This window comes from Perna viridis, chromosome 6 (assembly GCF_037379345.1).
Source record: "Perna viridis isolate PV_CMFRI_1.1 ecotype Kerala chromosome 6, ASM3737934v1, whole genome shotgun sequence".
Taxonomy (NCBI): domain Eukaryota; kingdom Metazoa; phylum Mollusca; class Bivalvia; order Mytilida; family Mytilidae; genus Perna; species Perna viridis.
In genome coordinates this window covers 2,926,018-2,938,520 of record NC_142450.1, presented here as the reverse complement: position 1 = coordinate 2,938,520, position 12,503 = coordinate 2,926,018, and the positions used below count along the sequence as shown (strand labels likewise).

Genomic DNA, 12,503 nt, shown 5'->3' with positions numbered 1-12,503 from the left:
GTATCATAGCACCGGGCGAGTTTGTGTTACAAGTATTCAGGTTTGTTTTCAGTTTACATGAATGAACAAAACTCTGTGATATCCTGCATAATTGAACTACAAACTACTAGTTGGCCTTTTCAAGTTCCTTAATTTTCAAGTCAAAATTCAATTTAGCAAACTCCAGGTCGAAACTGTCCATCAAATCATTCAAATGGAGCCACAACTGTTGAAATAGGACCTGTCCTTGTCACATCTTATCTAGCTGCAGTTTAAATCCTCAGTGGTTAAGCAATAGCTCAAGCTCTGCAAACTGTTGTATAGACAGGTATATAGATTATTACAAATATCAATCATCCCTGATCGCAGACTGATGCCATTCCTGGAAAAATTGCATTGTAATAATTACTATGCCACCATCTACACAAAGTTTATTTGTCACCTCCTTCAAATGTTACCATCGAGGCGATAACTGTACTAAAATCTGCTAAGATCAAGATCAGTACACAATTTGCTTTCAATTATAAGTTTTGATTCAGCATTTTTTGTTTTGTTTTCCCTTTTGAGGGCCCGGGGTATACATGTATACATGGGATAAGAATGTCTTCTATGGTCATAAATAATAAAATATAACTCTTTTGGTATAACAGTCCAAAGCCCTCCTTTATCGGCCTTTTTTGCCCTCTTTTTTGTAAATATTTCGATTAAACCCTGGATGAAATGTGAAGACACCTATCCCCATTCATACTTATCAACCTTCTTCATAAAAAGCAAATTATGCGTCTAACATTCGTAGACAACAGGTATAATCCAGAAATGAGCAACAGGTACTGATAAGAGGTAAGAGGTCAAATATTTTGAATTTAACTGAGAAAGAAAAGTATTGATGGCTACCAGTTTTTGTGGTTTAGGGGAAATTATGTCCAGTTCATACAAACTTGATTTTGAGGATTTGTGAACTACATGTACATGTATATCATACAGACCAATAGAAAATTTTCTTTTCTTTGGGAACCAAATTTGTGGTTTACCAAACCAACGAAAACCACAAAAAGTGGTACCACGTGAACAATAATACTTTCAAAGTAGATCATTGTTAATTAAGACCGAATTAATCAGCATACATTTTTTGTATTTAGTTCAGGGAAAAAGTCATGGATTGGATTAGTTTATTAGCATAAATAAAATGAAATTGATCTCAATATTTTAGAAATAACGGTAAAGGGTACATTTGAACCTTAACACGTTATGTCAATAAAAACTATTTTCCAGCAGCATACATGTAAGGATATAGCTGTTGCTAACCCCCCTTTAGCTCTGGTGACAGCTTTATCAGTTTTGATCTTCAATAATACTTTTTTGACATCTTACCTCTTATCAGTACCTGTTGCCCATTTCTATGCATTTACTGGATTATACCAGTTGTTTATTTTTGATATTCAATTTGTCTAGGAATGTTAGACTCGTAATTTGCTTTTTAATGAAGAAGGTTGATAAGTATGAATGGGGATAGGTGTCTGCACATTTCATCCAGGGTTTAATCGAAATATTTACAATTTAATTTAATAATAAAACTTTTCACTCTGGTTACACACTGTTTTAGATTAGTTGCTTATTTTGGTTATTGAATGGCTAATCAATAATGTCTCCATAAGCAACACTTAAAGCTTAAAATTAAAAAGGGTCCTGTGAGTTTCAGAAAGGAATTATTTCAGTAAATATTCGATAACACATGTACCAATGAATTTTATAACACATGTACCAATGAATTTCTACTAGCTTGAATTTGGATGTACCAATTAGGGGGTAGTGGCTATAAATAATGAATGACAAGCAACTGCGTCCAATTACTTGTAATTGAATTTTCTAAAGAAATTAAACTATGACCTTACCCTGAAATGATTTCTGGTATCATATAAATTCCATCAACAAAAGTTTCTGCTGGCATGTTGTGACAATTGTTTATTTACTTTATTTCAAACAAAACACTTTACACCATGGATATGGCCAGTCTTTTCAAGAACTAGGAAGTCACAAATAGAAATTATCCATTAATAAAACTTTCTAACAGGAACATACATCTGTTTCGTTTCAAATAACAATTTATTCAGGTTACAGGCAGTGAATTTTGTCAAGTCACAATTATGTAATTTCCTTTTCAATCCAGTCTTATTCTACTCTGATCGTAACAATAACATTAAAACATGTGACATAAAGAATTTCCAATATTTTGGAATATCCAAGCTATAATTAGACTCTTCTGAGGTATATTCCAAACTGAGAAATATATATAATGTAAATTCACATACATGTACTATTTAATCCATTTTTTTCTTAATTCATTATACAACATCACGTCCAGACTAGTTAACCATAGAAAATGTAATAATTGATAGTAATTACGAAACACAAATAGTTTGACCAAACAAACGTAAACAAAGTTGTACTTTGTATTTTAAACCGAAGTCCACTGAACCATGAGCCTCTTGTTCATGCTATACTGTTCTTTGTACATATACAACAAGAGTGACTGTTAAAATTTTCACAACACTATATTTAATCTCCTTATAGTTGGGTGTTAAGTAGATCTCAACACACAGATAAATTAAGTATTGATGTAAATATTAGAGTGATAATTGATAATTCTTTCATTACACAACAATGTATAACTGTCTGACTACATTAAGTACTCCCTGACACTGGTATATTAAATTTAATCAATTGTTCATTGTCCTTTGGCTTTGCTGTGAATAAGTGGAGAAAAATTTCACTAAAAACTAATTTCATTTATCCAAATATTTCATTGTAAGTAACAAGTGTATACTTTCTCTGTAAACAAATCTAAAGTCCAGAATGCAAAATCAGCTGCATGAACTAAACCTGGAAGTTTAATGTCCAATGGACAAACAAACTACTTTCAGACAAACAAGCCACTAACATCAAATGATAAAAATATACCTTAGATAAGTAATAATCAACTTGATGACATCTGATCATATAACTATTTCATCACAAATATCATATTGTCAATAATATGAAATTGACCCCCTCTTCAATGTCATTGTAACCAGTCTGATAAAAACTACAACTTGATGTAATAATCGGGCAAATAATAAGTCTGACATTACAAGTAGTAAATCAATACAAATGTACATGTGCATGTATGCAAGGAATAAGTAATTGCACATGCCATTGTAGTGGAAAAATACATCGACTCAGGAATTGGATAATGGGCATATAGTGTACATTTTGTACTTGTGCTATATTTCCTTTAAGTCTCATTAATTTAATTAAAAAAAAACAACTAAATAAACAATTGAAAATTTCATGATAATAATCCTGATTTTCACAACTTGATAACTTCGTTATTTTGTATTCAATTTTGACTTTGTAAAATGTTTTATTTTTATTTCAACAAAATAGTGTTACTTGATACAATGTAATTCATACTTTGTTGTGATATTCATAACCTCTATTTTTCCTATGAAATTGTTATTTAAATTTGGTGTTCACTTTCTAGTCTAATCACTGAATATTTATCGTAAAATTTCAATTATACCAAACGAATTTTTCAATTATCTTAAAAAATGAAAAAGTTATGATTATTTAAAGTTGATGAACCCAAGCCACTTCATAGATTTTTTGCCAACCAAACCCTATGACATCACTAAGAACTCTCTAATAAATATGTGTATATGTATGTATGTAAAAATAATAATTTAAATAATAACTGTGAAGGCAGGAATTTTCTTTTAGAATTTACCAATTTCTATGTTAACAAAACCTTACCAAACTGAAATCTTAATTGGTAAACAAGACTTGAAGTTTGTAAAATCATACATGCATCTGTACAAAACTGCACGAGAAAAGTTCACTATGACTAAAAAACTTGTGCAAGAGACTTTTAACCTGCCTGACATTAATTTTAAGTGATATCAAACAGATGAAAACAACAAATTACCTGTCATTTGTTACCTGGTATATACCTCATACAGGTAAAAAACAACAATATAGGTAATAAATATGTCTACTTCAGGTGAAAATAACAAGACTCAAAGGTCACCAGGTATAGTCCAATAGACAATAACATGAGATAATGTGAAATCACAAAAAAAATCTCTTCAACCAAATTATTCATACCTGTGTATTTTTAAAGTATAAAAGTTTTCACTACCAAAATAAATTGTAGGCTGAAATTAGTAACTGTTGTTTCATCTTGGCAATATTGCTGACAATCTATTTTCAAACTCCAAAGTTTTTGCACACAATCTATTTTCAAACCCTTGGGTTTAATTTCTCTGTATATACAATATATACGTGAAATAAAATGCATCATAAGGTGCAGCCTGAAATGATCACAGAGATCAACCCTGAAAAGTTACAGTAAGTATGGCCAAATCAATAAAGATGGATTTGTGTTTAAATACTTGACACTAGACCAGAATTCAAACAGAATCAAAGAAGTCCTATCTTAACCCCTTATTCGTAAATGGATAAAAGTCACACCCCAAATCAATCATAACCTTCTATGTGTGGTAAATGTACATTTTATACATCATATGTGCAATTTCATTTTATTTTTGTGCTTTTCCTTGATAAAGGAATGAGTCTAATTTTTTAACCATGATAATTGTAATTTTGCTATAATTACTGATGTTTAATTTTTACAATTTGAATCCATGTACCTTCTAAAGTACTTTCATCATAAATAAATTTCACAAAACAAGACATATGAAATTGACAACTTGATAGAATAACAAATTCTATGATTGATAGATTAAGGTAATATCTCAAGTCAGATACAATGATTTAAATGTATTGTGGCAAAATTTAAATAATTTGTGGTCAGGATACTATGGAAAAACAAGTGACTCAATGTTATTGAAATTGTAAAAGCTAGTTAGATGCTGTATTTAAGCAAATGTCAAATGTAATGTGCATGCATATAACATATATTATACATGTATATGTACAACATGTGCATTGTATGTGTAGAAGTTCACACAAATTGATCCAAAACAAAAGTTCTCAAATACACTTACATAAACATTTCGTATACATGTAGATCCAAGTGAAAACTTGGAAACCAGAAAAATTGTTATTTGGCTATCCCCTTTTATCCCCCAATTCTCATAGACCCAAACACCTTGAACTATAACACTACTAAACTCAACCCTAAAATTCCCTCTTGCTTGACCATGGAATACATTCTTTTGATTTCGGCTAGAATCTTGGTTCCCTTGATTATTCTTGAAAGTTATTTGCAATGAACAAGAAATTATTTGTTTTTGTTCTTTTGACCTATAACCTTGGTTCTCTTGATTATTTTTTGACCATTACAGGCATAACATATATTAAATTCAAACAGTTATGGTCATGAAAACCTCATCAATATAACTTCTTTAGAGTGTTAACAAACCTTGTGGTACAACTACATGTACATTGAGATCAAAACACCTGTACTCATGTTATTGTCCAAAAAACAGAAAATATTTGTTTTTAGCCCATTTCTGACCCTAAGCTTATTCCTAAACTATCACGAAGAAGTTCATTTTTCACCTTAATTTAATCCCAGCCTGACATTTGTTTTGTAGTATGGAACCTTTTGGTTTAAGTACTATTCTCTAAGAATCAGGCAGTGGGTAAATCATGGTAGAATATAAAACACACAAGTCTTTCCATGAGTTCAGACACTTCTAAGATGAACAAACTGTTAATTCCTTTTCAACAACCCTAAAATATGTGCCCACTTCTTCAAATTTGTGTGTTTTTTCTAAACATGATTCATTATTTTTTTTATTTTTTCCGATTCTTCAGGTCAAAAGACAACATTACCAACACACACAAATAATTTGTGATGTAAAACAATACAATCGGCAAAAATTTTGGTCACTCATGCAAAATAGTAAAAAATCAGAAACATGCATGTCAAAATCCCATCAATCTGACAATATAATTTCACTCAAGAATGCTTAATTATGTTTGACTACACCATTTTTTGACCTCTGCACCAATGGATCTGTTCATAATTTTTTCAATAGAATGTAAGAAAAATGAGGTCTTTGACAGAGTTATCTGCCCTTGAAAAGTTCATTTTCAGTGCAGTTCAATGAAATTATATCTAAATTAACAAAGTGATATGGAATTTTTTGCCTTTTTTTCTGGATTCTGATGGTGGAAATAGACAAATTACATACACACTTTCAAAATGAAGGTTTTTTCATACCATGTTTTACCCACTGCCTGATTCTTACAGAGACTGACACGTCGTTAAAGATTATATTTTCAGAGCAAGCCTAGCAAAATTACTGACTTCTGAGTCCTGATCATGATTTATGAATATCAATTAGGATGATATGATCATATAGCAATTATATGCAATGTTTTGCTTGTTTATATTTCATTTCTCATGTTTGTGAATATTATTTACATGTAAAAAAAACTGAGAATCATGCCAGCCTTTTTTAAGTCCATGCGTAAATCCAATCACAGTCCGATTTTAGGGAATGTTTAAAGATAATTCAATGCATTTGAAATTTCACTCAAGGCATTTGACGATTTTTTAAATAATGAGAGAATTTCACATATTTCACGAACCCTTACGTACAAACACGTGAAAAAAAATGCTTGTCATGGCAAAGCAAAAATATGATATTTTACGTCAACAGAGTCAAAAGTGAAAAAAGCTGTCTGCATATAAAATTTGGTTTCATCCCTGCCAATACAACTGGCAGTCAACCAACTACACCATCTACATCTGTTAGTTCAACAAATTCTGTTCGTGAAATTCCTAAGACTCCTAGCAGGGGTCAAATAACATGTAAAGGGGAAATAAATGCAAGTCCAAATTAAATTTTGCAAGAGGAAATTATTTCCACTTGCTAAAATTTGCTAGTGGAATTCTACATGTAATATAGGTATAGTCCAGAAAAAAACAAAAAAACTTAAATTTAGCAAGTGTAATTTTTCAGTACTTGCTAAATTTAGCTAGTGGAAAAAATGCTGAAATTCAACCTCTGTCCTAGTACCAGTAAATTCATGGACACTTGGAAATTTGGGTGTCCATGGTTATGTTATGACCACAGATTAAAAGTTATATTCTGTGACTTGTGTATTATTTCTCAAAGTAGTAAATTAAAAACTTAATCTTGTTTTATTGACAAGAAACAAACACGTAAAAAAACATCTAATATAAATACCATCTAACCAGAGAGTGATATTCTGGGGAATACATATTAACCAAAGTAACTGGAACATCCACCTTAAGACAGAACAGGTTTTTTTTCTGAAACTTAAGTTGGCTCCACTTTCTGAAAATTGGTGACAAAAATTGGCAGCTGGCAATTTTCTGGTGAGAGATTTTTTGAGCCAGATGAGCCCCTGAACATAGCTGAAAAAGGCCATGGCTGAATAATACTCTGAGGACAGAATTTTGGAAGCCAGTGCAGCTCCTGCATATTTCCAATACTGATTAAAAGGTACAAATATATATTGATACAAGTAATGTGAGGTTTTATAACTTACCTGTCATCTCCATTCTCATGCTTATGATGGTTGCCAAGGTTACTGGAAGCTACATGTACTTTCTCTACAACATTATTATTTGTAAGTTCCTGCCCATTGGTACTGCCTAAATGGGCCTTGTGATTTGATGTTACAGTAACTGACGTCATAACATTGACCAGGTGAACTTATAAGTATGTGTATGTCAACATGGCACTGAATTTGCTGGAAAAGAATGAAATCAGTTAGTAAATAACAACTAGTTCTGAGATCAACAAGATTGCTAAAAATAATCAAACAAGTATACTGGCATGTACTGGTACATTGGACATGTACAATGTGTACATACATGTATACAGATACACATGTACATTTGTACATGTATACAGGGATTGACACCAGTAGTAGTCCAGTAGTCCTGTGCCACCTTAATTCTGGAGAGGACTACTTGAAAAATTGTTCATGGTAGTCTTATAGGCTATCTAAATTTTGTCTTATTTTCATAAGGTCTAAGAACAGAACCGTCATTACCGTCTGTGGACAATCATTTTTACCTTAATGTGAAGTAGTCCTGTTCACCACCAAGCAAATGAAGTTGGTGTCAAACCCTGGTACAATGTATATATTTACATATACAAATGTACAAATGAATGTTCTTTGCTCATACTGTTGCTGAAATATATACAGTAAAATCCAAATTTGAAATAGTGGAATTCTGCTAAAAAATGGAAAAAAATCATCCCTGTAGTAGAAGGGTAAGATACATGTACATTGTACATATGTACACATGTATGGTGCTTCTGTTAAAAAATATTTATGAAGTCATGTATGTGTCTTTTTCTAGAAAAGTTCTTTAAAACAAAGAATGCAAAATTACTATGTATAGCAAAAACTGTTTATGATTAAATAATCCTCATATGTCAGTCATTTATTTTTTGACATTTTGAGTTATTTTAACGTACGTATTTGTATTTCAAAAAACGATATCTAAAAATAGAAATTCATGTATCCTTAAGAATTATTTCGGCCTAAGGACGACAGTGCTAAAAGGATAATTTCGGCCTAGGGACAAAGGTGCTAAAAGGATAATTTCTGCTTGGGAATGAGGGTGCCAAAAGGATCATTTCAGTATGAATGGGTTAATACTATTTCAATCAGCACTTAAATAAATGTACATTTAATTATTTCAGGACTGGCAATTACATTTGTATAGTACCGGTTTATCTTCATAAATTTAAATAAAATCATGCGTAACAGGAGAGCATGATTTGACTTACAAAATTATACGCCGCCGAGAATCAAACCCTAGACCACTCAGTGTCAAGCCAGCATCTAACAGCTTCCACTTCAAAATTAATCCTTTAGGCAAGTCAATTAACTGGCTATATAAATCTCACTACCTACTACAACAAAGGTACGCCATCCTGCCATATATGCTACAATGTATATGGCATGTGTAAATAAATAAAACAAATACTGTATGTACATTTAAGTAATCTCTTTTATTTCAATGGTCTTCCTCTGTCTTAGCACTCTTAAAAGATTACACCTACCAAATACTAGCCTTTTAGCTCTGGAACCTACAAAAGAGGACCTTAAAAGCTATGGTGCAAATGTATGGCAGCTAACTCTTATTTAAAACAAAATGGTCAGATTGTAGATCCTGCTAATTTCAAGACAGAAGCAATTCTTGCCAATCTGCTCACCAAAATTTTATTCCACAATGAAAACCATTGTATGATAAGAGGCAGGATGGCCCACCTGTGTTGTTGTAGGTACATTGTATGTGAATATTAAAAAAGCCAGTTAATCGACCTTGCTAAAGAATTAATTCTTAAAGGAGACATGACACAAAAATTTCATTTTTTAAACATTTATATTTATAAAAACTAGAGTATGTTTAGATACGAGTATAACAAACGTTTTCTTATCAGGTAAGCGCTAAATAAATTTAGAATGATTATTTGTGTTATCACGACAACCTAATATGCATAAAATCGTGTTTAGAAAGTAAGAAGACTAAAGTTCTTCTCAATTTCTGTCAATTTCATCTTTGTTAGGCATACATCCCCGTGTGGTGAAAAAACAACTACTTCGCGCACTACTTTTAGGACTTGTACAGGAGGGTGCAAATAAGATAGAGACACTCTGTGTATCGTTCTATCTTTGCTAGTGAGTTATGTCAATTTACAAGCCCGGTAGACTTAATTATGGTGAAGAGAAAGCATAGGCGGATTATTTTATCATTATATCGTTCGGCACCTCGTGACACAGGTGTATAACTTCGATAATTGAAATAAAATTGCATTTATTTTGTCTTACAAATCTTCAATCAAGACAATTTACACGGAGAATTTGACACACCACACAATTTATAATAGGTGACCGTAGGTGAGTATAAGGGAGCTTTTCTGGTACCAACTATATTTTTTCAGTTAAAATATTTAATTTTAGCAAAACAGATTTGGAACACAAGGAAGCTTCAGCATGAAACTTTATGGGTTCTCAAATAGAATTATCAAAAACCAATTAAAAAATAAGCATGTTTGCATTATCCTATAGCTGTACTTGCGGGCTACTGGTACACTTGTCAGGAGTAACGTTCCATAAAAAGGGATGAAATCAATATTTTCATTGAAAATAGCGATTGGAACTGTTTATAACTTAGAATGTGAATTTAATTTAATTTATGCAAAAAGTTCAATCAAACACGACAGAATATAATGAAATATTACTATGTAATTTTCAAAAAGAAGTGGTGTAGTCTCTCTCTGGAGTCCTCTTCACACATGTAAAAGTTAAATATTTCTCAAAGTTGTTCATAAATTGATACAACTGTAAGTATATATTTGCTGGCAAACAAAAACTTTCAATATTTTCACTCTCATTTGTAGAAATCACGTAAAAGTGCAGAAGCCCCACGCATCTCAACCATTTGATCTATGAACTGAGAACCAATGACATAGCATGGTCATGTAACCATATGGCTAATTAAAATTTGTACGGCTTGGTTCATTGTCGACTTTGAACCAATTTATCTTCAATTTAACGACATAAGTGACTACAAAGGGCGTTTTTATGATATATATTAGGTGTAATGAATCAAATAAACCAAAAATTGAAAAAATAATTATTTTGTGTCACGTCTCCTTTAAGCTGAATCAGATTGTCCCTGGCTAGTCGCCAAGCGGTCTAGGTATAATTTTGTGAGCCAAATCTTGCTCTCCATTACATTTTGGGCCCAACTAAAAATCCCACAGGGAACATGAGCTAGTTGTTTTTGGTTACAGACCACCAATGAGCATTTGGAAAGTATGCAAAAAGAGTCCTACGCAGGAATTACCCCCTGTTCCTCATAGTGCTGTGAAAAAAGTTCTCATTTTATTTAAAAATTAACAGTTTCTGAAAGGAAAAAGATTACATTATATAGGTGTATTTTGCTTCTTGTGAAGTGAAGCCTAATCTCCATAATGATTTCTAAATATACCCCTACCCTGTGAAAACACTGGGATTTCTCATGCTATTTATAGACCCTTCACTTCCAGTGACCAGTACTGCACTGCAAGTCTGCTAACCCCACATGCCATTCTGAGGATTGTGAGCTGACATATGTAGAATCATGCTGATATATATATATAGTTCTCTGCAGGTTAAAGTTAAGGTAAAGTCTAAAGAAGCCATCGGATATTGTGAAATTAACATAGAAGCCTATGGGAAGTTGAATTAGTGGTTTCTAGCCTTAATTAAGAGGTCATGGAACGATGATTCTTGAGGTGGGGAAAGTGTGACAGTTAGCGCTAGGATGGCCTACCTGCATTGTATTAGGTAGTGAAATTTAAATAGCCATATAATTGTCTTGGCTAAAGGGTTAATTCTTTAGACAAATTGGTTTGTTGCTGGTTTGTCACCAGTAAGTGGTCTAGCCTCTAGGCCTAGGGTGAGTAAAATCAAACTTTCCCATTTTACAAAGCTCATATTTGATAGCAAAAGATCAGCAATCTGTTTGACGTTTTGTTTTAAATTTTGGGCATGAACATATTGCAGTGGAGAGGACGAAAAAATGGTTGGCGAGAATAACTTGCAAGGAAAACACCTCCTCGACGAGTATTGTTTTACTTTTATCTTCTTTTGTTTACATTTTCAAGAGTCGAATTTCATTTACTTTTAGCCTCTGTGATACAGTTACTTGTATATAATTCAAAAGTAAAATCATAATTCTTTTTTATCAAGCCTGGTTTACTTCTTACCAAATAGTAAACAAGACAAGGAAGAAACTACTGTAAAGGAAGAAATTAGCTGATTCGTCTTTCTGTAGAAGTGACAGTTCTACTCTATTGCATATAACGCATGCGCATTAGTTAGTTAGGAAAGAAATGAAACCGGACAACCAAACATCTCCGGAATAAATTTTTGCACAACGTTCTAGTTTTTTTTATTACATTCTAGCCGTATAAGATTTTAACTACAGCTGAGAAAACAAAATTTAGTCATTAGAAGTGGAATGGATAGTAAATTTAATAGCGCAAACATGTATCCTCCCAGACAGAATGTCTCCGTTTGTAAATCCTTACAGTATAAAGCTTGAACTTGGTAAAGCTACAAGCCCTGATCTTAATTCTTAAGAAATGTTAAAATGCAGACAAGAAAACCTTATCCCATGTTTAAACTAACTTTTCAACATATGTTTCATAAACGGTATATACCCACAAATCTGGGCTGATGGGTATATATGTCCAATCTATGAAGCCGATGACCCAAATGACACTTAATATTACAGCAGGATTACTACATGTATATATACCCAGTGTAGTGGGCAAATTGTTTAACAATATTTTGAATAATAGACTTGTTAGTTTTCTCAAAAAGCATAAGCTTATTCGTGACACTCAGGTAGGCTTTAAAAAAATGCTCGCACTGCTGACTATGTATTTATTTTCAAAACTTTCATTGATAAATATCGTAGCTCGAATAAAGGTAGATTGTATATGTGTTTTACAGATTTTTATTAAGCATTCGACAGT

The 12,503-nt window shown here is 32.2% G+C and overlaps 1 protein-coding gene across 10 annotated transcripts in view; it reads right to left on the bottom strand.

The window, feature by feature from the left end:
• The window catches only part of LOC148613221 (rab-3A-interacting protein-like), a 39,121-nt gene extending 27,277 nt beyond the window's left edge, over positions 1–11,844 (bottom strand). For 5 of the 10 annotated variants that reach the window (XM_088586469.1, XM_088586473.1, XM_088586470.1 and 2 more), the window contains exons 1-2: positions 11,730–11,844; positions 7,504–7,707 (exon numbers count right to left, since the gene is read on the bottom strand). In XM_088586469.1, the coding sequence (XP_088442595.1) occupies positions 7,504–7,652 (149 nt within the window). In that variant the 5' untranslated portion in view covers positions 7,653–7,707; positions 11,730–11,844. Of the gene's footprint in view, positions 1–1,871; positions 2,914–7,503; positions 7,708–8,759; positions 8,919–11,729 lie in introns of those variants that run through there. The other 5 variants (XM_088586471.1, XM_088586476.1, XM_088586477.1 and 2 more) reach the window with 4 other exon arrangements.
• Between the last annotated feature and the right edge of the window lie 659 nt (positions 11,845–12,503).